The 26,741-nt window shown below is 43.5% G+C and overlaps 2 protein-coding genes across 2 annotated transcripts in view; one reads left to right on the plus strand and one right to left on the minus strand.

Moving 5' to 3' along the window:
• Positions 1–1,061: 1,061 nt before the first annotated feature.
• On the plus strand, positions 1,062–25,808 carry NPEPL1 (aminopeptidase like 1). The gene is made up of 12 exons (XM_014065852.2): positions 1,062–1,248; positions 4,949–5,134; positions 6,531–6,701; positions 8,687–8,776; positions 9,449–9,530; positions 10,343–10,485; positions 11,682–11,759; positions 17,221–17,321; positions 18,534–18,657; positions 20,314–20,490; positions 21,463–21,573; positions 23,886–25,808. Exons 1-12 carry the CDS (start codon positions 1,099–1,101, stop codon positions 24,042–24,044), a joined length of 1,572 nt encoding a protein of 523 aa, XP_013921327.2. The 5' UTR covers positions 1,062–1,098; the 3' UTR covers positions 24,045–25,808.
• A 12-nt stretch (positions 25,809–25,820) lies between these two features.
• Positions 25,821–26,741, minus strand: part of LOC106548471 (piezo-type mechanosensitive ion channel component 2) — a 46,656-nt gene continuing 45,735 nt past the window's right edge. Inside the window, exon 43 of the mRNA XM_087720865.1 lies at positions 25,821–26,409. Within this exon, the coding sequence (XP_087576991.1) occupies positions 26,154–26,409 (256 nt within the window). The 3' untranslated portion in view covers positions 25,821–26,153. The remainder of the gene's footprint in view (positions 26,410–26,741) is intronic.

The following is a 26,741-nucleotide window of genomic DNA, read 5'->3' on the forward strand; positions in this document are numbered from 1 at the left end:
AGGTCCCTTCCAACTCTGGATGTACTATTGGGCTCATTCCTCCCCTTTCCTTATTTTAACAGAGTTGGAAGGGACCTTGTAGGTCATCTAGTCCAACCCTCTGCCCAAGCAGGAGACCCTACACCATTTCTGAAAAATGGAGTCCGGTCTCTTATTTAGTTCGTTAGTTGCTGATAGTTATTTTGTCACTCACATACAAGATAACAGGAATAGGAATAAACATAAATAAAAACACAGGAAATGGGTACAAATAGGACAAGGACATTAGGCATGATGGTGCACTGACCTCTTAGGAATGGGGTGAGGTCAACAGTAGGTAGTTTAAGATTAAAATTATGTGGGTCTGAAGATGTTACCACAGAGTTAGGTAGAGCATTCCAGGCGTTGACCACTCTGTTGCTGAAGTCCTATCTTCTGCAATCTAGTTTTGAGTTCTTTACCTTGAGTGTGTGGGTGTATTGTGTGCTTGTGCATTAATGCGTTTGAAGCTGAAGTTGTCATTGACAGTAGGATGACACAGGCAGCGTTTTTCTTGAAAGCTTCCAGTGATGGAAGCTCCCACAACTTCTGTTCCATGGGTTGATTGTTGTCACTGAAAATTGGAAAGACTCCAGTTCGGTTTTGTCCTATAACCTGTGCTAGATTTCAATTTGGGATTCAACCTTGGAGCACACATTTTCCCCGTGGACAATGTAAGGAGGGTGAGACGCGTCACAGTTCTGCTGTATAGAATCTGCTTGAGCAGGGGGGCTGGACTAGAAGACCTCCAAGGCCCCATCCAGCTCCATTCTGAAACCTTCCTCTGACGCTTGCCCGAGGCACGTTCCTCTGCCTGCTGCTTCTCCTACCTGGGAATTTTCTAGACTTCAGTTAAATCTAGCTGGGCCTCCCAGGAAACAGCCTCCCGGATCCTCACCATGATCCATTGCAAAGAAAGCCAACGGTGGCATATCGGGACGGCCTCTTTCGACTCGTGGAAACCCGGCTCCTCCCGGCCTCCTCTCCCTCCTCCTCCTTCCGCGCTGTCCTTCTTCTGGCGGCCGCGGGAGGCAAGCGCGGCACCTGCCTGGGAGGAGCCGCCGCGCCGCGGGCAGGAAGATGGCGAGCGTGCGGCTGGAGTTCCAGGCCAGCGCTGGCGAGGCGGACCCGCAAAGCCGCCCGGTGCTGGTGCTGGGCCAGCTGCAGAACCTCCACCGGCTGCCGTGGGCTCACCTGCGGGGCAAGCTGCAGCCCAGGGTCACCGAGGAGGTAAGGCGGAGTCAGGCGGGCATCGCCTCGTCTCCTTCAGCGGGCTCGCCTGCCCGACGCCCCTTCGCCCTTTTGGAAGGGGCGATGCCCCCCTGGCTCCCCCCACCCGCGCGCGTCGTTCTTGCAGCCGCGGCCCTGCTGGCCTCGAGCCGGGTCGCTCTCCCCTCGCCTCTTCTCTTGCTAGACGGGCCTAGGCTGAGCCGCCAACCGCTCCAGCCGCGGCGGTCGGGTTGAATCCCCGGCGCCCCTGCCGGCGCCCTGCTCTGGGCGGAGTTCCTTCGGTGCTGCCCAAGTTGGGTGGTTTGCTTGCAGATGTTTCATTGTCCGAACTAAACTAGAATAGAAAGAACAAGAGTTGGAAGGGACTTTGGAGGTCATCTAGTCCAACCTCCTGCTCAGCAGGAAAGCCTATACCATTTCAGTTTAACAGGAACGGAGTTGGAAGGGACCTTTGAGGTCTTCTAGTCCAACCCCCTCCTCAGGCAGGAAAGCCTATACCATTTCAGTTTAACAGGAACAGAGTTGGAAGGGACCTTTGAGGTCTTCTAGTCCAACCCCCTCCTCAGGCAGGAAAGCCTATACCATTTCAGTTTAACAGGAACAGAGTTGGAAGGGACCTTGGAGGTCTTCTAATCCAACCCCCTCCCCAGACAGGAAAGCATATACCATTTCAGTTTAACAGTAACAGTTGGAAGGGAACTTGGAGGTCATCTAGTCCAACCCCCTCCCCAGACAGGAAAGCATATACCATTTCAGTTTAACAGGAACAGAGCTGGAAGGGACCTTGGAGGTCAGCCTGAGACCTGTAACTAGGGATTTGAACTGCCGACCTTTTTGATTGACAAGCTCAGTGTCTCAGCCACTGAGCCACCTAGTCATTGGCTCTGTTTATTTTGGATAAAGGCTTGTCCAATCTCTTCTTCACATTTCCAGTGTGGATGGCTAGCGAGGATGATGTTACCTAGTCAGGTAATGAAATGTCTGCAAGCCAATCACCAAGCTCGGAGACCATGGAGGACTTCAGATACTCACTTCTGTTGTTAGAACAGCTTTCTGCATGGGGAGAGTTGCAGCCGTCTGCCACCATGGAGAGCTTTGCAAGATGGAGAGCGTGGGAGTGTTGGTGCTCTTGATTCGGGTGGGGAGGATCTGGTCTTCATTGCTGTTAGTGCAGATTCCAAATTAAGTGGATTTTGAAATTGCTAACCTTGTGGCAATCTGCTGCCTGCGCCTTATCCCCCTCCCTCCCCCACCCCATATCACATAGGCTTCCAGATGTTTGCCTGCCTCTTTTTCATATCTTCCTAAGGGAGATATACAATGGCCTTCAGATAGACTTATTGCTTTGGTAATGCTATGTGAAGTCACAGATTTAGGCTGGGCCAAAATGTTGCTTGGTTCTTTGAGGTGTTGTGTAAACCTAATCTTTGTACCTTGTAAAGAGTTGTTTGTGGTTTAAGGTGTTTTGTGAGTTCAGCCGATGGTGTTAGAACCCATATGGTTAAGCAAAATAAATGTAATGTAAGATGTTCTGTGAATGGAGCCTTAGATCACGCTGGCTGGGGAACTTTCTGAGTTGAAGCCCATCCATGTGAAACTGCTCAGAAAGTTAACAACCTGTTCTCCTGAAGTGGGGCGAACTGGCTGAATCCCACTACTGAGAGAGGGGCAGGAAAAAAGGTGGGAATACACCCCTTCCATCCTCCCTTGTGCTATGCAACTTATGGGCTTCTAGGGAGCGTGACCCGTCAAAACTGCGGTCCACAAAAGCGCGCTCGACGAAAGCGCGTACGTGACGTCATCACAGCGTGACGAAAAAAATTAAAAATTGAAATAAAAATAAAATTAAAGCAAGCCGATTCACATAAAGGTAAGGGTTAGGGTTAGGTTAAGGGTTAGGGTTAGGTTTAGAGCGTTAGGGTTACGTTTAGCGTTAGGTTAAAGGTTAGCGTTAGGGTTAGGGTTAGGGTTAGTTTTGGGGGGGTTAGGGTAAGGTTTTCACTTTAATTTTACATTTATCGATCACAGCGCGATGTTTTCGTTGCGCTGTGATGACGTCACGTATGCGCTTTCGTCGAGCGCGCTTTTGTCTACTGCGGTTTTGTGGTGGAACCTCTAGGGAGGGTAGTCAAAAAGCATGTTGGCACTGAAACTTTCCCAATTTTCATCCCCATGGAAATCATGGATCCCAGCATTCTTTAAATTAGCCCATTTAAGTTACCGTAGTTCAATAACTCTTACCCTACTCTTTCGAATTTTGTCTCAAGGTATCAGACACACAGACTTTTAGCATTACATAGGCAGAGAGAGGTGCAGTTTCTCTTTTGATTAATCAGCATGTATTCTCCCAGTTGAGCAATGCTGACAAAGCATTGGGGCCAGCATCTCACACACTTGAGAAGCGTGTTGTGAAGGTGTGTGCCAACAGTTTCGTTAAGGGACACTGTATCCCTTTTAATGACTTTTACCAGCTATTTTTATTTACTTTTCAACAGCTGGACCTCCCCATGATTGGAGGCTTGTTTTGAATCTGGGCTAAAGCCTCTGGGATCCTGGTGGTGTACAAATTTGATTTTAATAATAATAACAGCAACAGCAGCTTTCTATTTGCCTTTTTTGAAACAACCCCCTTCTTGGGGATTCTTTAAATAGGCTCTCAATTCTTATGGGGAGCTATTAATAGCTCAATAGTAGTAACTGTGAGAGGGATCTTGGAGTCCTAGTGGACAACCATTTAAATATGAGCCAGCCGTGTGCAGCAGCTGCCAAAAAAGCCAACACAGTTCTAGGCTGCATCAACAGAGGGATAGAATCAAGATCACGTGAAGTGTTAATACCACTTTATAATGCCTTGGTAAGGCCACACTTGGAATACTGCATTCTGTTCTGGTCGCCATGATGTAAAAAAGATGTGGAGACTCTAGAACAGGGGTAGTCAACCTTTTTATACCTACCGCTCACTTTTGTATTTCTCGTGGTATTAAAATTTTCTAACCGCCTACCAGTTCCACAGTAATGATGATTTATAAAGTAGGGAAGTAATTTTACTTTATAAAATTTATAAAGCAGAGTTACAGCAAACTCCTACCGCCCACCATGAAAGCTGGAACGCCCACTAGTGGGCGGTAGGGACCAGGTTGACTACCACTGCTCTAGAAAGAGTGCAGAGAAGAGCAGCAAAGAGGATTAGGGGACTGGAGGCTAAAACATATGAAGAACGGTTGCAGGAACTGGGTATGTCTAGTTTAATGAAAAGAAGGACTAGGGGAGACATGATAGCAGCGTTCCAATATCTCAGGGATTGCCACAAAGAAGAGGGAGTCAAGCTATTCTCCAAAGCACCTGAGGGTAGAACAAGAAGCAATGGGTGGAAATTAATCAAGGAGAGAAGCAACTTAGAACTGAGGAGAACTTTCCTGACAGAACAATTAATCAGTGGAACAACTTGCCTCCAGAAGTTGTGAATGCCCCCACACTGCAAGTCTTTAAGAAGATATTGGATAGCCGTTTGTCTGAGGTGGTGTAGGGTTTCCTGCCTAGGCAGGGGGTTGGACTAGAAGACCTCCAAGGTCCCTTCCAACTCTGGTATTGTAATTGTAATAATTATATTAATAGGGAGAGAGGGATCCGTGGATTGAAGGTTCTGCTTGAAGAACAGTTGCCTGCAGAAGACCTGACATTTTCCCCCCTCTGTTCTCAGATATGGCAGGCCGCATTAAATACTTTGAACCCCAACCCCACCGACAGCTGCCCCCTCTACCTGAGCCATGCCACAGTAGCTGCTTTGCCTTCCCGGGTGAGTCGACACAACAGCCCCTCTGCTGCTCAGTTCCTGACACGGGTTATCCGGACGTGCTTGCCTGGAGGAACCAAGAGATGCATCCTTGTAAGTGAAGACGGGAGAGGAAACACTCAAAGTGGGAAGGGGGGAACTGGTTTTCCTTAAATGCTGACCTGCAATTTTTTGGGGGGGGGGGCGCCGCGGCCTTGTTTCGTGATTGTTCTCAGTTATGACGGTACTTTAAAAAAGTCACCTTGTGACCAGTCCTAGCATTGATCATCTTTGCAGATCTCTAAAGCAAAGGTATAGGGACGCGGTGGCTCAGTGGCCAAGATGCTGAGCTTGTCGATCAGAAAGGTCGGCAGTTTGGCGATTTGAATCCCTAGCACCGCGTAACAGAGTGAGCTCCCGTTACTTGTCCCAGCTTCTGCCAACCAGCAGTTGGAAAGCATGTAAAAATGCAAGTAGAAAAATGGGGAACATCTTTGGTGGGAAGGTAACAGTGTTCCATGCTCCTTGGGCATTTATCATACCGGCTACATGACCATCTTTGGACATATATGCTAGTTGTTCCTGACTCTAGGGGGCGGTGCTCATCTCTGTTTCAAAGCCGAAGAGCCAGCACTGTCCGTGGTCATATGGCCGGCATGACTAAACGCCGAAGGCGCATGGAACGCTGTTGCTTTCCCATCAAAGTGGTCCCTATTTTTCTACTTGCATTTTTTACATGCTTTTGAACTGCTAAGTTGACAGAAGCTGGGACAAGTAATGGGAGCTCACTCCGTTTACACAGCACTTGGGATTCGAACCGCCAAACTGCCTATCTTTCTCATTGACAAGCTCAGAGTCTTAGCCACAGAGCCACCGCATCCCTACACAACAACAAAACAATTATCATTCTTCCAGGAAATTAGCCACCCGTCATAATGCTTTGCTTATTTTAATCTTTTAACCTGCTTTCTGTGTCTAAAGACACAGAATGGAAATGGAACAAAATAATTGTCTCCAGCATCATTGTAGCCCAAAAGCCATTGATGAAAATTACTCTGAAGGCTGCAATTTTCCAAATATAAGTGTGTAAGATGACAGAAGGGATTTTGATTTTTTTTTCAGGCTACAGAACCATTGATTCTATTTTTTAATCCTCAGAATTGCTGACCAACAGGCAAAGCTCCAGCATAGTGTTTTTCTACCAGAGCAACTTCAAGATATGTGGACTTTAGCTCTAAGAATTCCCTACCCAGATATGTTGGCTGGAGAATTCTGGGAGTTCTCACTTCTTAAATCTGCCCGGGTTAAAAAAAAACATTGCTCTTGTGTTAGAAAACTAATATTTTGGTTTTTCTTTGTCTCCCTCCCAGATCACCGGGTTCTTGTGGGATTCAGGGTTTTTAAGAAAGAAGTTTGAAAAACATGGATTAAACTCCTTTTATCTCTGTAAAAGCTTGTTCAACGTACTTTTTCTTTTTAAAAAAAAGTCAGTGCTGGTTATCTATTTCAGATGGTGTGTGAGCGCTCAGAGGTCTTTGCTTCAGCTTGTGCCATAGCTCGGGCCTTCCCACTCTTCACCCTTCGCTCCAGTTCAACTAGGCGTACAGAGAAGAAGACCGTAGTTGTGGAGTTTTTCTTAATTGGGCAGAACAACGGCCCAGTAGAGGTTGAGATGCTGAAAGTAAGTTGACATTTTCCAGAGAATTCTTCGGATTACAAACAAATTATTTACAGCTAATCCTCACTTAATTACAGTAATTGGAACCAGAATTTCTATCACTAAGCAATGCAGTTGTAAAGCACAACATCAAGGGACTGGGCCACTTGGCGTCAGCAGTTTTGGCACTGCCCGGTTGCCGTTGTAAAGCAAATCACTGTCAGTGAAGTCACATGACTGTAATGTCCGACTTCCTGCCAGCTTCCCCATTGATTTTGCTACTAGGAAGCTGGCAGGGAAAATCTCAAATTGTGATCACATGATTGTAGGACGCAGCAATGGTCAGAAATCTAAGCCAGTTGCCAAGTGACCAGGCTGCAATCACTGTCAGGCCTGCAGCCAGTCACATGACTGGGAAGGCTCTGTGTCGGATGGAACTTTGAGGTTCAGTCATGACCAGTGGTGGGTTGCTGCCAGTACAGCCCGGTATGGTCGTACCGGTAGTGGCCGGGAGCAGCAGAGAGTGTACCAGTACGGTGGCTCGTTTTGCCCTCCCGCCTGCCCGGCTGTTTTTATGCCAAAAGGCACACTGCGCACGCACGCACAGCGTGCGTTCCCTGCACGCGCCCTGACAAGCAGCTGGGTGTCGCCGGGGTGGTGGATTGCGCATGTGCAGCACACATCACGCACATGCACAGCGCACGGCAGTCTCATGCACGGACAGACCGCGATCAGCGTACCGGTAGTGACGGTTAGAGCAACCCACCACTGGCCATGACTACCACTTGTTCAGCATTGTCTCACGTTCAGTATCTGAACTAGTTATCATTAAGTGAGGACCAGCTGTGCTGATCTCTTCCACCAGGGAATAGTCCAACCTACCATTAAACAATGAACAATGAAATTAAAATGTGTACAAAGACTATCAAGCCTATCAGTGGTTGCAAAGATGACCATCAACAAGCTGTTTTGAATATAACATCCTACATCTAGAAGTTCACACTTCCTGAATAGATACCCTGCAGGCACGTTGGATGATAAGACCCATTATCCCCAACTTTTCCTCCTAATGAATGAGAACTGGATATTCTTGTTGATCACATTGAGAGAGGAGCTGGTTGGGAAAGGCTGTAATTGAATTGGGCATAAATATTTGCTGATTGGGGATAATTGGGAATGTTGACAGATTTCTTTGATGGAGTTCCTATGAAGTTACTATAAAATAAGGCCAATGTAATGCATATTTCTTCACACCTTAACTGATTCTTGGTGTTGTTAACACAATTTAACATTGTTTGGTGGCCAGAGTGTTGAGGAATACTAGGTCTTTTTTTAATCATTCCTTTCTAAGTATATATATATACAGGATGACAGAGGCTTGGTCAAACCAGGGGTGGGTTCCGACTGCTGCTACTGCCGGTTCGCTCAGGGACACAGTGCACGCACGCATGCGCAGTACTAAAAAAATTGCTTCTGCCCATGCGCAGAAGCAAAAAACAAGATGGCGGCGCCTATGGTGCCGGTGAGAGAACCGGTTCAGGGGCATGGCAGGCCGAGTTACTATCTACTTGGCTGAACCCGTCTGAACCAGTAGGAACCCGCCTCTGGGCCAAACGTTAAATATTCATGTCCCATTCATGTCCCAAGCATGGGAGACCACAAGGAAGACTCAAATCTACAGCTAGACCAGGAAGTCAGCACACATCCTTGAAGGTAATTGCTGATTGTGCTGCTCCGAACAAAACTAAAGTCTTGCTTTAGTTTAGGTTGAGAGGCTCCACGCCTCCAGCCCCTCTTATGGATCTAATCCTTCATTATTAAGTCTTACATCCACCATCTTTGCTGTGTTAAAATTGGCTAGCCCAAAATCCTTAATGCCTGGTCATTCATGATTCTTGAGTAAACGTAATACATTTTAAAAGTTTATGGGCAGTAAGAATGCACTCTTTGGATGAAACAAAACTCTGCCAACACAGGCACCCTTTGTTATTTATTTTATCCTTTTTCAGTGTCTAGAAAGTGCTACAGAAGGGGTTAGACTGGCAGCTCGAATCGTTGACACCCCTTGCAATGAAATGAACACTGACAAGTTCCTGGAGGTTGGTGATGCCTTCCAAACGTTGCTATTTTTCCAGTGAATTTGAGAAATCCTATCTAGGATTCATTTTTGTTTCTAGCAAAACTCTTTGTTTTTCCAAGGGTTGCTCAAAAGGGGGATGGTTTTTACTTATCGTTTTATCCTGAAATAATGCAGAGTTACAAACAGAGTTTTATGAAGCTGAAGGATTACATTAGTCTCTTCCTTGGCCTGATTGTAGGAGAAGAGCAGGCAGAGTTTAGGGGTGGAGTTAAATGTGTCATTAGCTTAGAATTGTTACATTCCCACAAATGGTCCATTCTCGCCTGAATTTGGTTGACCCTTATCTGGCGCCAATTTGGTGTTGAGCTTTAGTTGACCAGATTTTTCTGTAAAGCCATTCCTGTGGCTTTGCAACAAAATGACATCTAAGAGAGAAATATAGGGAGCAGACGGTAAATGTGATAGAAGGAAAAAGCTTCTCTCAGGTGAGAAAACACTGCCTTTCTTCCAAAGAAGCTCTGTAATAAGGACCCTGGGGAAGTGGATAGGTAAGGCCAGGGAGTTGCAATGACATAGCTTAAATGTTGGATTTTAAGTGTGGTTTTTTGTTTTCAGCATTGTTGAAAGTGATTGGTTAGGGTTAATGATGATCAAGTGATGCCTTCTTTCACTTTATTTTTTTTTTTGGAAGGAAATCAGAAAAGTGGGAAAGGATTTGGGGATTGTGCCAACTATTTTTCAAAATGAAGAACTAAAGGAGAAAGGATTTGGAGGTCAGTCAAAGCAGTGACATTTATTTTTTATTTCTTTCTCCCCTCCTATACCCTAGACAACTGTTTAACTCAGCCTTTCCCAGATGGCACTAGATTTCTTAAAGAGTTTGCTGTGCTGGATGAAAACTGTAGTCCTAGCCTAGTTGGAGAACACCAGATTAGGGAAGAGTGGCATCTATGATTTCAACCCCTTCCTCATTCTGTTGATCAAAGTCATTGATTGAATATGTAACGTCAGGCCAGTCGAGTCCTTGCTTAGTGACCATTCAAAGTTACAATGGACCCCTTAAACACCTGCTTACAACTCGGTCCAGGAACTCCAGTGGATTGATTTGTTCAGTGATCCATTTGTTTGTTTTCTTAACTACCGTGGGATTCTCAAAAGTCTTCAGCACAAAATTTCAAAAGCATCAATGCTGTTTATCCCACTTCTTCAAAATCCTCTTAATGATTTGGATCTTGCAAAAAATAATAATAATAAGACTTCATTGGTCATTGTTCTAGACATAATCCTTAAACTTTGTCGGATGCTGTTCAGAAATTTAAACTTTAGAAGTAGGAAAGTGAGGAGCATGGGAGGACCTCAAAAGATGTTACAGACTTTGTGTAACTGTTTGAGCTCCTGCCATGTGTTTTAGAGGTTCCTCTACCCATCCCTTACATAGGATGACAATATCGTGCTTAAAGTACAGATAGTCCTTGTGTAGTGAGACTGAAATTGCTTTCAGTAAAATGGTTGCAAAATGAACCACGTGACTGATGAAGGAAAGAGAGAGAGAGAATAATTTCTTAGTGTCTTCCTTCTTCTCCAGGCATCTATGGGGTTGGGAAAGCAGCCATTCACCCACCCGCGCTAGCTGTGCTCAGTCATACCCCAGAAGGAGCCACACAGACTATTGCCTGGGTTGGAAAGGGCATTGTCTATGACACTGGAGGACTCAGCATCAAAGGAAAGGTAGGTTCAGAGTCTGTTCCTGGGAGGACCTGGCAGGTTATTCTAATATCCATGAGTTAAATGGACTCCAAGAAATGTTCTCCTTACCCTTACTCACATATATGCCTTGACATCTGAACTGAAGGCATAACTGATGACTAACTGGCATTAATTAGTTGGTCAAATATGCAGCAGCATCACAAATTAGCATTTCTACATACCCTTATGGGGGAGAAATCAACTTACCTTCGCTAGCGGTTTGCAAATGTGAGTGCATGCACCACCTCCGTGCATGCGCAGGACCTGAGATTTCCGACAATCAGCTGTGACACGCAATTTTAATTAGCTAGAAAGCAGGAAATCCAACGATTCTAGCTAATATAAATTGCGCATCACAGCTGATCATCGGAAATACCGATTCGCCCAAACTGGTAGCATTTTTTTACTACTGGTTCAGGCAAACCGGTAGCATTTTTACTGATTTGGGCGAACCAGTGGTGTTTTTACTACCAGTTTGGGCGAACCGGTTGCATTTTTACTACCAGTTCAGGTGGACCGGTAGCATTTTTACTACCAGTTCAGGTGGACCGGTAGCATTTTTACTACTGGTTCGGGCGGATTTTTACTACCAATTCAGGAAAACTGGTAGCATTTTTACTACCTGTTCATGCAAACCGGTAGCATTTTTTACTACCTGTTCGGACAAACTGGTATCATTTTTACTACTGGTTCGGGCGAACTGGTGGCATTTTTACTACCAGTTCAGGCGAACCGGTTGAATTTTTACTACCAGTTCAGGCAAACCAGTAGCATTTTTACTACCGGTTCAGGCAAACCGGTAGCATTTTTACTACTGGTTCGGGCGAACCGGTGGCATTTTTACTACCAGTTCAGGGGAACTGGTAGCATTTTTACTACTGGTCTGGGCGAACCGGTGGCATTTTTGCTACTGGTTCAGGCAAACCGGTCTGAACTGGTAGCATTTCACCCCTGCCCTTCCCATTTCAGACTAAATTTTGACAAGGAAGGAGAGGCAAAGATAAGTATGGGATGAAGAGATGGAAATGTTGTCTTTAGATCACACCTGCTACCTTGAGTTGGAGGAAGTTTCACTGAACTTGTTGCAGTTTGCTTTTGAGAAGAAGAACCTGCAGCTGGATACTTTGCCCTCCGTGGCTTTGAGATAAACGCTTGCGTTTCTGCTTTTATTTCGCTAGACAACAATGCCTGGAATGAAACGAGATTGTGGTGGGGCTGCTGCTATTTTGGGTGCCTTCAAGGCCACTGTGAAACAAGTAAGTGAAATCCTGCAGATCACTGAAGACAGTTTGGTATTAACTATCTATGGTTAAGCTATAGTGAGATTTATTTAGTTATACTTTGGGTTTCTTAATCGCCTATCCGCCTCAGAGAGGGGCTTTTTTTAGGTTATAAATGTACTTTCTGTGAATCTTACCAGACTTTGGGATTTCATGGTTCCGCTCCTACAGGTAGTTCTTAGTGACAATGGAACACACACACCACTCAAAAAAAAGTACTTATGATCTGATTCTGAAGTTGTAATGTGCCCTCCCTCCACCACATGGTCACAAGACCACATTTTGGGCACTCAGCAACTGGCCTGCATTTACAGCTATTTGCAACTTCCTATGATCACATGACCGTGGTTTACAACATTTTTGCCAAAAAGCAATATTTATTTCTATTTTTCAGCAAAACCACCCCATAGCAAACAATGAGTTTTGCTTAATAACTATGATTAAATAGAATAGAGTAGAATAACAGAGTTGGAAGGGACCTTGGAGGTCTTCTAGTCCAACCCCCTGCTTAGTCATGAAACCCTATGTCTGGGATGGTGAACCTATGGCACACGTGCCACAAGTGGCACGCAGAGCCATTTGTCAGCCATTTGGGAATGGACTTCCGGTTTGCTCGGAGGGTCTATTTTTGCCCTCTGGAGGCTTTAGAGAAGCCTCCTGAAGGGCCTCCGGGGGGGGAGGCTTTTTTCGCCCTCCCTAGGCTCTTATAAAGCCTCTGGAGCCTGGGGAGGGCGAAAAAAGGATGCAAAAAATGGGGGGGTCACGCCTGTAGTGCATGCATGCGCACTTGGGGGTTCCGCATTGCATTATGGGTGCAGCACGTCCGAGCACGACCCCCCCTGTGCTCCCCCCACTTATGGCACGCAAGCCAAAAAACGTTCACCATCGCTGCCCTATACCATTTCAGAGTTGGAAGGGACCTTGGAGGTCTTCTAATCCAACCCCCTGCCTAGGCAGGAAACCCTACACCACCTCAGACAAATGGCTATCCAACATCTTCTTAAAAACGTCCAGTGTTGGAGCATTCACAACTTCTGGAGGCAAGTTGTTCCACTGATTAATTGTTCTAACTATCAGGAAATTTCTCCTCAGTTCTAAGGTGTTTCTCTCCTTGATTAGTTTCCACCCATTGCTTCTTGTTCTACCTTCAGGTGCTTTGGAGAATAGTTTGACTCTCTCTTCTTTGTGGCAACCCCTGAGATATTGGAACACTGCTATCATGTCTTCCCTAGTCCTTCTTTTCATTAAACTAGGCATGTTTGCTTAACGACCACCACAAAAAAAGTTAAAGGTCAGGCTCCATTTTGGCTGTAAATTGATGACTGCCTATAATCCCCTTTCCTCAAATTATAAAGGAACTTATTTTGCTAGAGGTAACATGGGTAATCAAGTCCTGTGTATATGAATGCGTGCACACAATTTTTCAAATCAAATTCAAGTCTATAAATATATTCACAGTCCTAAATAAACTTTGCAAGTAGTGTTCCAATATAGGATATCTTTCACATTAACTTTGAAATGCTTGTGATAAAGTTGAGACGTCTTTGGAGCAATCTATATAATTTGAAAAGTTCTGTACACATTTTATTTGATTTTATTAGAATTGTAAATACTATGTGCATGGGTTTTTTTTCCCCCCATACGAGGCATCTGGAACGGTTTACAAAGAAAGTCAGGCTAAAAAATCAAGTGGGATGTACATCAGTACAATACATATACATGTACAGTATATGCACAAATTCAGGCAGATGACAATAACACAGCAATTAAAATAACGTCATCAAAAAGATAGCATCCATTCAGTAACGTATGTGCATACTTGGCAATCAGTAAGTCTATAAAAGAAGAAAAAGGAGATCTTCCAAAGTTCGACATTTCAAAACTTCAACTTTGCAACAGAGAAGCCTTAATTCCCCCCCCCCCTCTAAAAAATGAAAACTTCCTTATCCTCAGCCTGACACTTCCGATTGAGCTGTGACCAGTCTTGTGTGATGCAGTATAGAAGTATGAACTAAAAAGCATATTTGAAGTGCTGAATAAGGAAGTCTAATCTGGTAGATACATCAAATTATGATTTGCTCATTATTTTGGTCTTTCTATTAAGAAGAATCTTTGCTACCCGCTCCATTTCCCCTAGAATTCAAACAGAGGCATGTTCAAGATTTGCAACGGCTGTTTTCATTGTCACTGTGCTCTCAGCTTTGGCTAGGTGTGTGTGTTCTTCGGTTGAAGTCAAATTCAACAAATCACTCTGTTGACTTCTGGCCCTGCCGGGAACTCCTGGGAACAACATACGAAGTTGGAAGGAAGCCACCAGCTGCTCCCTTCTCTTGATCTCATTTTATCTTTAGGACCAAGCTAAAGTCCATCCACCTTTAGGACCAAGCTGAGTCCATCCAGCTTAATTTCGCCTGTCAGTTGTCAGGAGCCGTTCTATCAGATTTAGACAAGATTTTTTTTCTCCAACCCTACATGGAAATCCAAGGGATTGAATTTGGGATTTCAACAAGGCACATGCCTCTCTACTAAGCCCCTTCTCTTCCATAGAGCAGGGGTGTCAAACTCGATTTCATTGAGGGCCGCATCAGGGTTTTGCGTTTGACCTTGGGGGAGGGGCATGGCTGGGGGACGTGGTCAGCTCAACGTCACTCCTTTTCAGAGCCTTTTCAGTAGTAGCTCCGACCCTTTGGAACGATCTCCCCGTGGAGATTCGTACCCTCACCACCGTCCAGACCTTCTGGACAGCCCTTAAGACCTGGCTAGCCCGTCAGGCCTGGGGACAAAGATAACTGTCCCCACCCGAATGATGAATGAATGTTGCTTACTATTTTACTTCTATGTATTGTTTGTGTCTATTGTCTGTATACCCCCCCCCCTCATTTTATGTAAGCCGCCCTGAGTCCCCTCAGGGAAAAGGGCGGCCTATAAGCATTAATAAATACAAATACAATACAAATACTCCTGTCAGGGGTGCCTGTGGTGGCCCGAGCGCTCTGCCGGTGATAATGGGGTCCCAAGCTCCATTTTTGGCTACGACAGCCTCCTGCAATCCTCTGCCAGTGAAAGAGAGTGCGGGCCTTCCAAGCTCTGTTTTCGCTGGCAGAGGGTTACAGGAGGCCCCCCCCCCAGCCAAAAACGGAGCTCGGGATCCCGTTTTTGCTGGCAGAGGCAACGCGGGCCAGTCCTTTGCTCTTTCCAGGGCGGCCCTGTAGGCCAGATCTAAGCACCCTGTGGGCCAGATGTTGCTCTCCGGCTTTGAGTTTGACACCCCTCCCTCAGAGCACCATCTTCTATCTCCTTCATTCTGCCGCAGCTTAGGAATGTATGAAAGTGGGGTTATTCTCTTTGCTAGCTGGGATTTCTGTACAAATGTTGACCTCAGAAATTAAATCCCATGCATCTAAAACCAAACAAGTCACAAAGATGTAGGCCCAAATATTTTACACTTGGTCAGGTTTGACCATTTTAAAGCTGCAAAGCATTTTATTGCCAGTCACTTTCATTTCTTTTTCCTTATTCCCCAGATAGGACTAGAATCAATATTTTTGCATCAAACGATTCAGAATTTTCCAGTTTTCCTATTTGTTGCTGGTCATTGCATAAAATGGAATGTTACGTGTTTTTTACTTATTACCTAGATATGGAAGATAGATCGAATAGACAGCGAAAACACAAACGTTGGAATACTCAAAGTCTTATTGAAGACTTTTTCTTCCAAAAAGAAATACGGAAGAAATTTCACTCCCACTCTAAATCCTATAGCTGTTAAGCTTGCTGGCAACTCTGATGCTCTTTGTCCCTTACCCCAACTATCTGGGGATCCAGATCTGTAAACACATTCTCTGCAGTAATTTAATGAACAGTAGGCCGCCCAAGAAAATTGGTCAGAAGACAACTTAAATGTCAAATTAGCATTTCCCTGTGCAATTGCTTTAAACAGCATCTCTCTTAGAAAAAAGAAGTTGTATCAAAAGCTTTGTTATCAGCCCCAAGTGAACCTCCTCAAGTGAAGGCTAATTATTTAGATTGCTCCAAATCAACCCAAGTGAAAACATAAGAGAGATCCTTTCAGGTTTTTTTAAAAAGGGGGAAGATAAAGGAATGTGTTTCAAAATAACCAAATTCGTAGATTCAGCTTTTTTTAAACAGTGACTTTTTTTGATAACAATTCAGTTTTAACTTTTCTTATCTAAACTCTGCTATATTTAAGTTTTGCTTCTATTAATTTCTACTATTGTTTTGGTAGTAGGTTATTTTTGCCTATAATTTTTAATCTTAACATGAATGTTGTAAGAATAGAATAGAATAGAATAACGTTATTGTCACTTTAACTGTACACCAACCAGCATACATTAAAATGAGATTTAATTGCATACAGCTCTCAAAGGGTAACCACCTACAATGTATGCTACATTAACATGACAAAAAATTGTTCATATACCCACATACTCACACGCATGACCCACAGAAACCACACAGTCCAGTTCGGATGTATACGTATACATGGCGAGAAAAAACAAATCTTGTGAGTTTAGCAGGCAGATGGTATATAGTCGTGATAGCCAACCTTTTTGCCACCGAGTGCCAATAAAGTCACGCGGAATCGTCACGCGCACATGTGCGGGCGCATTCATCGGGGCCACACTCCGAAAAAAATGAACTTTCAGGTTCTAGCGTGCATGCATGCACAACGATCAGCTGGCCGGTGAAATGCACAGGCTGGTTTTTGGCACCGCCGCGCTCACAAAAGGATCGCGCTCCAGAAAAGCTAAACTTCTGGGTTCTGGTCTGTATGCACACTCAGCAATCAGCTGGCCGGCGTGCATGCACATATCAGTTTTTGGCACTGCCGCACATGCAAAGGATAGCTGATTGTTGCACGCACATGCGTGCCAGAAACCCGGAAGACAAGCAGGCAAGGCCACATATGCCAGGCAACATGGCTTCCTGTGCCACTTCGGGCATGCGTGCCATAGGTTCGCCATCACGAGTATATAGTGAACAAAGCTGTTACAGAATCTGGTAGTCCTGTTAGAAATACTTCGAAACCTCCTCCCAGAGGGGAGCAATAGAAACAGATTGTGTAGTTGGTGAAGGATTTGAATGTGTAAGTTGGAGGGCAGTGTATGTGTGCATGCATGTGTGTGACTGTTTGTATAAGGTGTTATCTAGCATTTCTGCATGACTTGGGCTCAAGATACTGTTAAATGCACAGGCTTATATCTATAGTTTAGTTGTGGTACATGGATATTTTACATTTCTTTATTTGTATGCCTTCCGTTCCCAAAAGTTGTTGTGAAGTGGATAAGCAACAAATTTTAAAAAGAGCAAAAATGAAGACCATAGAAACCTAAGAGAGGGAGCTGTGTCTCCTAGAGAGGTGCTGGTTGAACTCACTCATCCATCATTTGAGGTCTCTTTTTTCTTCCTATAACAGGGCTTTAAAGACAATCTTCATGCTGTGTTTTGCTTGGCTGAGAATTCTGTTGGACCAAATGCAACAAGGCCTGATGACATTCACGTTCTTTACTCGGGAAAGTAAGTTTAATCCGCTCACCGTCTCTGCTGCTTCATTAAATAAATTTTCCATCTGCTTGCGATTTTTCATTTTGTGATGATTTAATTTTGTTAGGTTCCTTCCGAATTCACCAGGGTTGAAAAACAGGATAAAGGAAGGAGGGAGGGAGGGAGGATTGGGAATATTTTTTTTTTCACATTAATCTTTAAATTTTTCTTTACTAATTGGCTTCTACTTCGACAAATAATTGAAGGAGCCCACGTCCTCCCTTTAATCAAACAACACCATCAATGCCTCTCAATGGAGGTCCTCAATGAGAGATATTCTCATTGTACCCAAAGAGAGAAATATATTTCTCTACCTAGGATTGAACGTGACCCGTCAAAAGCGCGGAGGACAAAATCGCGATCGAGAAAAGCGCGCATGTGACGTCATCACAGCGCGACGGAAAAAATTAAAAATTGAAATAAAATTAAAATTAAAGCAAGCCGATTCACATAAAGGTAAGGGTTAGGGTTAGGGTTAGGTTAAGGGTTAGGGTCAGGTTTAGAGCATTAGCGTTAGGTTTAGCGTTAGGTTAAGGGTTAGCGTTAGGTTTTTCGTTACGTTAACGGTTAGGTTTAGGGTTAGATTTAGGGTTAGGTTAAGGGTTAGGTTTAGGGTTAGGTTTGGGGGGGTTAGGGGAAGGTTTTAGCTTTATTTTTACATTTTTCGATCACAGCGCGATGTTTTCATCGCGCTGTGATGACGTCAAATGCGCGCTTTCGTCGAGCGCGATTTTCTCCTCCGCGATTTTGTGGTGGAACCGGATTGAACTCACAGCCTCCTGGTTATGAGGCAAGAACTCCACCTTTAAGCCACTGCACCACTTTCTTGCCACCCTAATAATGTTCTGAAAATCTTTAACAACTTCACTGTTCTCCCAAGCTTAGGGTAGGATGTTTGCAAACCCCTATAGATGATGTATTTGTCTGAGGGAATGCCTTTGCCCCAGGTGCATGGGATTTTCTTCTTTTTAATCTGTTTTCTATTTTTAATGTAAAGCTGCCCAGAATAATACTCGGGTCAAATGACCTCTAAATCTCATAAATAAATATTCTGTCGCTACTCTATTAGAAACACTGCTTACTACAAGAAAGGAGGCCTATGAAATTAGTGTAGGAAAGTTAACACTACATTGGGTGATGGTTGTGTATCAATGAACCGTTATCCCCCTTTTGCCTCTTTCCAAGAACTGTGGAAATCAACAATACCGATGCTGAGGGGCGTCTGGTACTTGCCGACGGCGTCTGCTACGCTTGCAAAGACCTTGGGGCTGACATCATTCTTGACATGGCCACTCTCACAGGTGCTCAGGTACAGGTGGTGAACACATAAATAGCCTTGCTCGCCTCCGTTCTGCTTTAGGGTGGGGTGGGGAATCCTTTTGACACCCACCCAAGGGAGATGGCGCGAAGCTCTTCTAAGAGGAAGAAGGATAGAACCAACATCCTGAGAGACTCACCAGAGCTTGAAGCTAAGGTTCTTCCACAAATGCAAAAAAAGAGTTGTCATTGATCAGGTTACCAAGGGTTAATGTCAAGAGAATAATGGTAGAAGGAAGCTGGGGGAAATTGTTAGTAATATATTTTGCACTGTAAGTAATAATTCATATTCTATCATTCAGAATAACATTGTGAGCTTACTAGTAGTCCTCAATTTACAACCACAATTGGGACTGGAAAATTCATCATGAAGCAGTGTGGTCATTAAGTGAGGCACCATGTGACTACGCTCCCAGTTAGATGTAATTTTTGTCTCATTCATTAAGTAAATCCCTGCAGTTGTTACATGAGACATTGTGTGATCGCAATTTGCAATCTTCACTGCTGGCTTCCCCATTGACTTTACTTGTTGGAAGCCAGCTGGGACAGTTGCAAATGACAATCATCTGATCACAGGCACTGCAGCCGTTATAAGTGCAAGGACTGGTCATAAATCATTTCTTGAGCTCCATTCTAGCTTTGAATAATCGCTAAATGAATAGTTGTAAGTTGAGGATCAGAGGGATGTGGTGGCTCAGTGGCTAAGACACTGAGCTTGTCGATCAGAAAGGTCAGCAGTTCGGCAATTCGAATCCCTAGTGGCATGTAACGGAGTGAGCTCCCATTACTTGTCCCAGCTTCTGCCAAACTAGCAGTTCAAAAGCATGTAAAAATGCAAGTAGAAAAATAGGGACCACCTTGGTGGGAAGGTAACAGCGTTCCGTGTGCCTTCGGTGTTTAGTCATGCCAGCCACATGACCACGGAGACGTCTTCGGACAGCACTGGCTCTTCGGCTTTGAAACGGAGATGAGCACCGCCCCCTAGAGTCCGGAATGACTAGCACATATGTGCAAGGGGAACCTTTACCTTTTAAGTTGAGGATTACCTGTACAGTTAGTGAAGAAACAGGAGAGCATCTCTCAACATTAAGAGTAGTTCATTAAATATATATATATTTATGTATCTATGTATTTATATGCTGCTTATTTATTTTAGCTCTTTAACATAGGATATAAAAGCCAGTGGTTAGAAAGCAGTACTTCATGAACTCAATGCTCAGTGTCAGGAGTTTGATTCTCACCACCTCAAGGTTGACTCAGCCTTCCAAGGTCGGTGAAATGAGCACCCAAATTGTTGGGGGCAGTATGTTGACTCTGTAAACTGCTTAGAGAGGCTGTAAGCCACTGTGGAGCAGTATATAAGTCTAGGTGCTATTGCTTGACTCCCAACAACTCCCAGGAAGCAAAGATCTGATCCTATGTTTCCTAAATCCCCAATAGTTTAGGAACACCCTGATTGACCTACAGCATCCGTTCAGTGTAAGAGTCCTTACAGTTTTCAGAAGATTCAGAGATACATTCTGTCTCTCCATCACATTTTCAGCATCAGAAAAAGGAGGAACTCTTAACCCTGGTGGGTGGGGGGCATCTTGCTGAAACACACTCAGATATCTTCTGCTTTTACATTTTGCCCTTATACCCCTTCTAGGGAATCGCCACGGGGAAGTACCACGCAGCTGTCCTCACCAATAACGAAGAGTGGGAACAGGCCTGTATCAAAGCAGGCAGAAACTGTGGTGATCTTGTTCATCCCCTCGTCTATTGCCCAGAGCTCCATTTTAGTGAATTTACCTCAGCTGTAGCCGACATGAAGAACTCAGTGGCAGTAGGTTTGCTTGATTTATAATGATTTATAATTTATTAATTTATAATCCTTGCCTCATGTCAGCTGCCAGGCTGTTTTCTGCTCTCTGGTTTTTTTACAGCATGGTTTTGGGTTTTTTTTTTTCAGATGGTTAGCTTTGCAGATGACTGTTAATCCATCTGTTAGTGTGGGCTAACAGCTCCTCAAAATCAGATTATTTTATGTATAAGGTCAACCAGGAAAAAGGCAGGGAAGTGAGAGATTTGAAAATCTCTTTCTCTTGAAAAAAGATTCCAGATCTCCAACTCCACTTCCTGAAGGATTTTGAAAGGAAACAGACACTGAAAATGGGATTCTTCTGTGCACCTGCACTAGAAACCATAGCAAACTCTCGCATTTTGCAGAGATGGCAAAATGATGTCATCATCCTGCAAATGCTGATATTGCACAATCCTGTTCTCTAATCCCAGTGAGCAGTGAGTGTTAGGTAAGCTCCCCGTTGGGAGAGCAAGTACGTTCAGAGAAGCGTTGTGAGAGTTGTGTTGGAGAACACACAAACCAGCCTACAGAGACACTGCAGTTTAAATAGGCTTTTACTTTCGTGGAGATAGAGGTATCAGAGTCCATCAAACAGTCCAAGTCATACACGGATAAGACAGTCAGTCATCACTGCATTTGCCTGGTAACATCACCCAGTAAATGAATATCATGTATTCATCTCTGCAGACCCCCATGTCTCGGTTTTAAATTTGGTGTTCTAAAGCAGGAGGTCCCCAACCTCCAGGCCACAGCCCACTACTGGACTATGGCCTATTTGCAAACAGGCCACACAAGTGGCAGGCCAGTGCACATGCATGCACAGCTCAACTTGCCTGCCACACTCACGTGGCTTGATCCCCCCCCCCCCGCCATGCCGTAAAGGTTGGGGACTGCTGTTCTAAAGCAGACTGAAATGAACTAAAGGCAATTCCCCTGTGTTGTGTTTTTCTTCAGGATCGAGATAACTCTCCTAGCTCCTGTGCTGGACTTTTTATTGCTTCACACATTGGTTTTGATTGGCCTGGTGTTTGGGTCCACATCGACATTGCAGCTCCCGTCCATGCGGTGAGTAAAGAGGATTTCCTTAATGCTCTGTGTGCTGCATGGCTTTCTCTCTGGAGTTTTGTCCCAGTTATTTATGTCCTTTTTCCTGCTACATAAATGATAATTTATGATAAAACACAGCGGGTTTTTTTCCTCTTAATGTTTTGCCCACTGTAACAGTTTACCCATTTCTTTTTTCTATTCTTTTAAACTAATCAATACATACAATCTCGCTATGTGATTTCATGGTTCTGGGTTAGATTTCTGGAGTAGGTTCAGGCGTGAAATTCAGCAGGTTCTGACAGGTTCTGGAGAACCAGTAGTGGAAATTAATAGTTCGGAGAACTGGTAAATAACACCTCTAGCTGGCCCCAGAGTGGGGAGAGAATGGAGATTTTGCAGTATCCTTCCCCTGCCACGCCCACCAAGCCACGGCTACAGAACAGGTAGTTAAAAATTTTGAATTTCACCACTGAGTAGGTTGCATATATGACTGTCCCCTACGGTTATCTGGAAACTAAAAGCCGTACATTCAAGTCATAACTGGCAGTAATTGTAGGCTTCTCACTTGAATCAAGTGTTGGGAATAGTCCATTGCTTCAAGAAATACTTCTGGAATGTGATAAAGATAATCCTTGATGTACAACCGCAGTTGGGAACCAAATTTCCATTGCTAAGCAAGGTGATAGTCATGTGAGTTCTGCCTAATTTTACAACCTTTTTTTCCCCATGGTTGTTAAACAAGTCACTGAAGTGTTAAATGAATCATGTCATTAAGCAAATCTGGCTTCCCCAATTGACTTTGCTTGTGAGAATCCGGCTGGGAAGGTTGCAAATGGCCCCATGATCCTGGGACACCACAACCGTCATAAATACATTCTGGTTGTCAGATGCCTGAATTATGATCATGTGACTTTGGTCATATTGGTCGTAAGTGCTAAGTCTGGTTGTAAATAACTTTTTAGTGCTGTTAACAATTTCGAATGGTTGCTGAACGAATGCTTTAAGACAAGGACTACCTATATCAATCTTTAAAGCCTTCAGGTTTTCCCTGGGGTTCACATGAATGTCTTTTAAAGGTTCAGCAAACTCACTCATGCCATATTCTTTCAAAATATTGTAAAATATTCTTCCTGGGAGCTATGTGTAGGGTTTCTTTATATTAGTTTTAGGAAGAATTTAAACAACAGTTTGTTCTTCAGTGATGATTCCTAATAATAGTCCAAGTTACAATAAGAAAAAAAAACTACAATGGAATATTGTGGATGTTACAGTTGCTTTCTTCATTTTAATGCTTTTAATAAACAGGTGGTTGATCTTTACATCTTTTCCTTGAACCCTTTTCTTCTGTCTTTTTGTTTGTGATGCAAAACAAGCAAATTTGTATAGGTTGAGCTAGATAGAAAAATTCTACAAACTATTATCTGTCTTATGGTTGATTATATAGTCAGCCAGATGTTTAGACTGGATTTGGCATTTTTATCCATCTATCGAGTCCTTCCCTAGGACCTGGAATAGCAAATGTTGCTTCATGTTGTTAAATGACGTAATCTGTTCCAAGTAAAGCTGCCTTTTGTAAGCTGATGGTATCAATGCCAATGGTGTTCAAGCGATGCTCCAGATGTTTTGAGATTTTATTATTGTTGTTGTTATTATTTTGGTTGTGGTAGTAACGTCAAGTCAGCTTCAATCCCTATTGACTGCCTGAATAAATCCCTTCAATTTACTGGGCAATTTTTGAAAGTGGCACTTGCTATTGTTTCTTCCAATGGCTGAGAGAGTGACTGGCCAAAGGTCATCCAGCTGGTCTTGTGTCTAACGTGGGACTAGAACTTATCATTTCCTAGTTTGGTGCCTTAACACTACACCAAGTTGGCTCTCAACCATCTGATAGTATGAGTTACACTTTTCCTCTTAAAAATATAAAGGACAAAATCTACGTAACCTGAATGTTCTTCAAATTGTAAACCTAAATATCACAAGTTTTTTTTTAAAATGCCTTCTTATGTTCAGTCACGAAAGGGATGCCTACAGATGTGCTTCATTGTATTTTCTTTTTTTTTAAATGTAACTCTAGATTCATGTGTGCAAACTTTATGCTACATTTGGATAACTAGAACTTACTGAATAAACACATGTGGTTTTGGTTCACACAATAGCCAGAGCCAATCCCAAACAAGCCACTTGTGTGAATGGACATTTGGCATCAGCTTTCAGAGCTTCCTCGTAATGTTTGTGTGTGTGTGTGTGTGTGTGTGTGTGTGTGTGTGTGTGTGTGTGTGTGTTTGGGCTCAAAGGCTAGCCATCTGAGATGCCTTTTTGTTTGCCTCTAGGGAGAAAGAGCCACTGGCTACGGTGTGGCTTTGTTGCTGTCACTCTTTGGCCGTGCCTCTGAAGACCCTCTGCTGAATATGGTCTCACCATTGGGCTGCAGCGGTGACCCCTTGGAAGACGGCATGGGGAGAGATTGCAAGAGACGGCGCTTGGTTTAATTCCCCTCCTCCCCCTATTTTGGAGCTGGCATGCCAGAATTACCTCACTTAGCACTGATCAAATTTCCTAAATCCTAAAATAGCATGTGTCAGAAATGGCCATTTAAAGTGTAAAAGAAAATAGACACAAAAGTTGTGGTGGCTTGTATTCTGGTTTTCCCTGACAATGAAAAGTCCAGTCCTACTGGTTTCTAAGAATGGTTTGCATTATTTTCTAGGTTTTTTTTTGCAAATGTGTAACAGCTTTGCAGCTCCCGGCCCTTGTTGTGGAGGGCCTAGAAGTGTTTCTCATCTCTTCCCTTTCAAAAGCTATCTGAGCCTATTAATTACAACTGCTTGACCTCTTACTTCCTATAGAGTTTTTTGAGTTAGTTTCCTGGATTCTCACTCTTGTCAGGGCTTCCTTAGCCCCTTGTCTTTCAAAATGTATACAGTAGAGGGGGAAACACCACATAGTTGTCACCATACAGACTGGACTGGTGTTTCTCAATCTGGGCACCTTTAAAATGTGTAGACTTCAACCTGGCTGGCTGGAGAGTTCTAGGCGTTAAAGTTCACACATCTTAAAGTTGTGACCAAGTCCATACTTCATGGTTAAAGGCACTCTGTTTCCAGCCATTCTGCCTCTGGACTCCATTTCCCTTCTGTCCTGTTCTTGGACAACTGAACCTGCTTTTTGGTCCCTGCAGGTAGGTGAGCAGGAATTAAAGAGGGAAAATTTGGAAGGAACAATGACTCTCTTGCCTTGCATCACACTGGGAAATGGGAAGCCCAACGTCTGCTGAAGTTGTAAAATGGCAGTCTTGGGATAAGAATCACTTTGGGCTCTGCTGTATCCCATGACATTAATGGAGGCCTTAATCTCTTTCTTTAAAGATAGGCTTTAAACAAAATTCTCCCTCACTTGCCTTTCTTGCATGATTATTTTATCAGTGTGACCCAGTGCACATGTCCATGAAGTTCTTAACATGCTTATGCTAATGAATTACATTAATGTTTAGAATTAAAGACCTTGTGGGAGGTAACCACACCAGAATAAAGCTTTTCCTATTTCAACATTGTTTGGGTTTTTAAATCAGATTTACAATGCATTTTTTCTGCTAATCCCTGAAGGTGTTCCAAAGATGTTAGAGAAATTTATGGAAGATACACAGATTGCTATATTGATGGAAGGCAGCTAAATGCAACTGGAGCAGTTAATAACTCATAGGTCATGAGAGCAATTGGGACCATGGTGGTTCCAAGAAGAGCCAGTCCTTTCTGGAAACAAAGGGCTGGGTTGGCTGGATCTAATGCATTTTTACTTTACCTTTTGTGTCAAAGGCCTAAAGTAGGACCATGCTATCTTTTAACCCATTACTAACATTAAAACCTTAGTGTTAATGAGTATCCAATTAGGTATTCACTGCAAGAATCATAGCGCCTATGACAGATATTCAGTTTCTGCTTGAATATATCCAGCATAAGGGAGTTATTATCTTTATAGATAATTGGTTCCATTATTAAAGTGCTGTCACTATTTAGAAAACTTTTTAACCTTCAGGCAGACTCTTGTTTTCCTAGGGCAAAGTCATTATTCTGTGTTCTACCACCATATGGGAATATCTACCACTAAACATGGACGTGACGATCTGGGAATCTTAGTGGGCAAGAGAGAACACAGAAAGTCCCAGGATACAAAACTGTATTTTATTTGTATGCCTATGTAACATTTCATTTTGTTCATGCCACAATTATTTGACAAATTAAAGACGTAATTCCTAATTCATTGCTAATTTTACTGCCCTGTTCAACTGACTGCATACAATCAAAGGAGGGGGGGGGGAATCATAGGAGCATTTTCCACTCACTGAGGATTTTCCCTGGCCTAAATCACCATTCAACATTATAAATTCCAATCTCTGTGCAATATAAAACTGCATATCACACCCTGGATATTAAATCTCACATATAGTTGCACACCTCCCTAATGCAATACATGTACAATAAATATCCAATACACCAAAACAACATTGCCTTGATGTCCTGTGGAGTGATGCCCAACTCCCAAGTACAGGCCCCGTTTTTTGTAGAGTTCCTTAGGGGTAATCTCCCATCCATGTTGCTTTTTTATTTTTCCTTGCGTTCTCTGGTCCATTTGATCATCGTTTCAGGTGATCTGTACAGAAAGATGAGTTTAGCAAAAAGCTGCTCTTCTAGCTCCAATTCTCCAGCCTCTCTGGCCAAGAAGATTTCTGTGCACAGTTTCAGGATGCGGTCCACATTGGGCAGCTCTTCGAACATGATGGAACGTGAGAGGCCATTGAAATACTCTCGGATGAATTTCCCAATAACCAAAACAAATGACATATAGAGACCGGCAATGCTGGTGTTTGGGGAAAAGAAGAGCCAAGGTTATTTTCAGAGTGAGTAGTGTAAGGTTTGAAATGCATTTTCCTGTTTCTGGCACTCTGAATTTATCTTCCAAACTATTTCTCATATGTTCCTGAATTTGTATATTTATATGTGCACCCTGTCTTTGAATTACTGAGCTTCCTTGGTAAGTGAAAACCTTAACCCTGGTAAAGTATCCAAGAGTTGAATCTGCCAGTTAACAACAACCATATCAAAATAATATATGCAGTCCATCTTCCTTAAACTCTCAAAGCGAAAACACACGGATATTACATTAGGTCATGTTCTCATGTTTACATGATT

Source organism: Thamnophis sirtalis, unplaced genomic scaffold (assembly GCF_051295495.1).
Source record: "Thamnophis sirtalis isolate CommonGarterSnake01/CBP01778 unplaced genomic scaffold, rThaSir2_p1.2 scaffold_7, whole genome shotgun sequence".
In the NCBI taxonomy this organism is placed as follows: domain Eukaryota; kingdom Metazoa; phylum Chordata; class Lepidosauria; order Squamata; family Natricidae; genus Thamnophis; species Thamnophis sirtalis.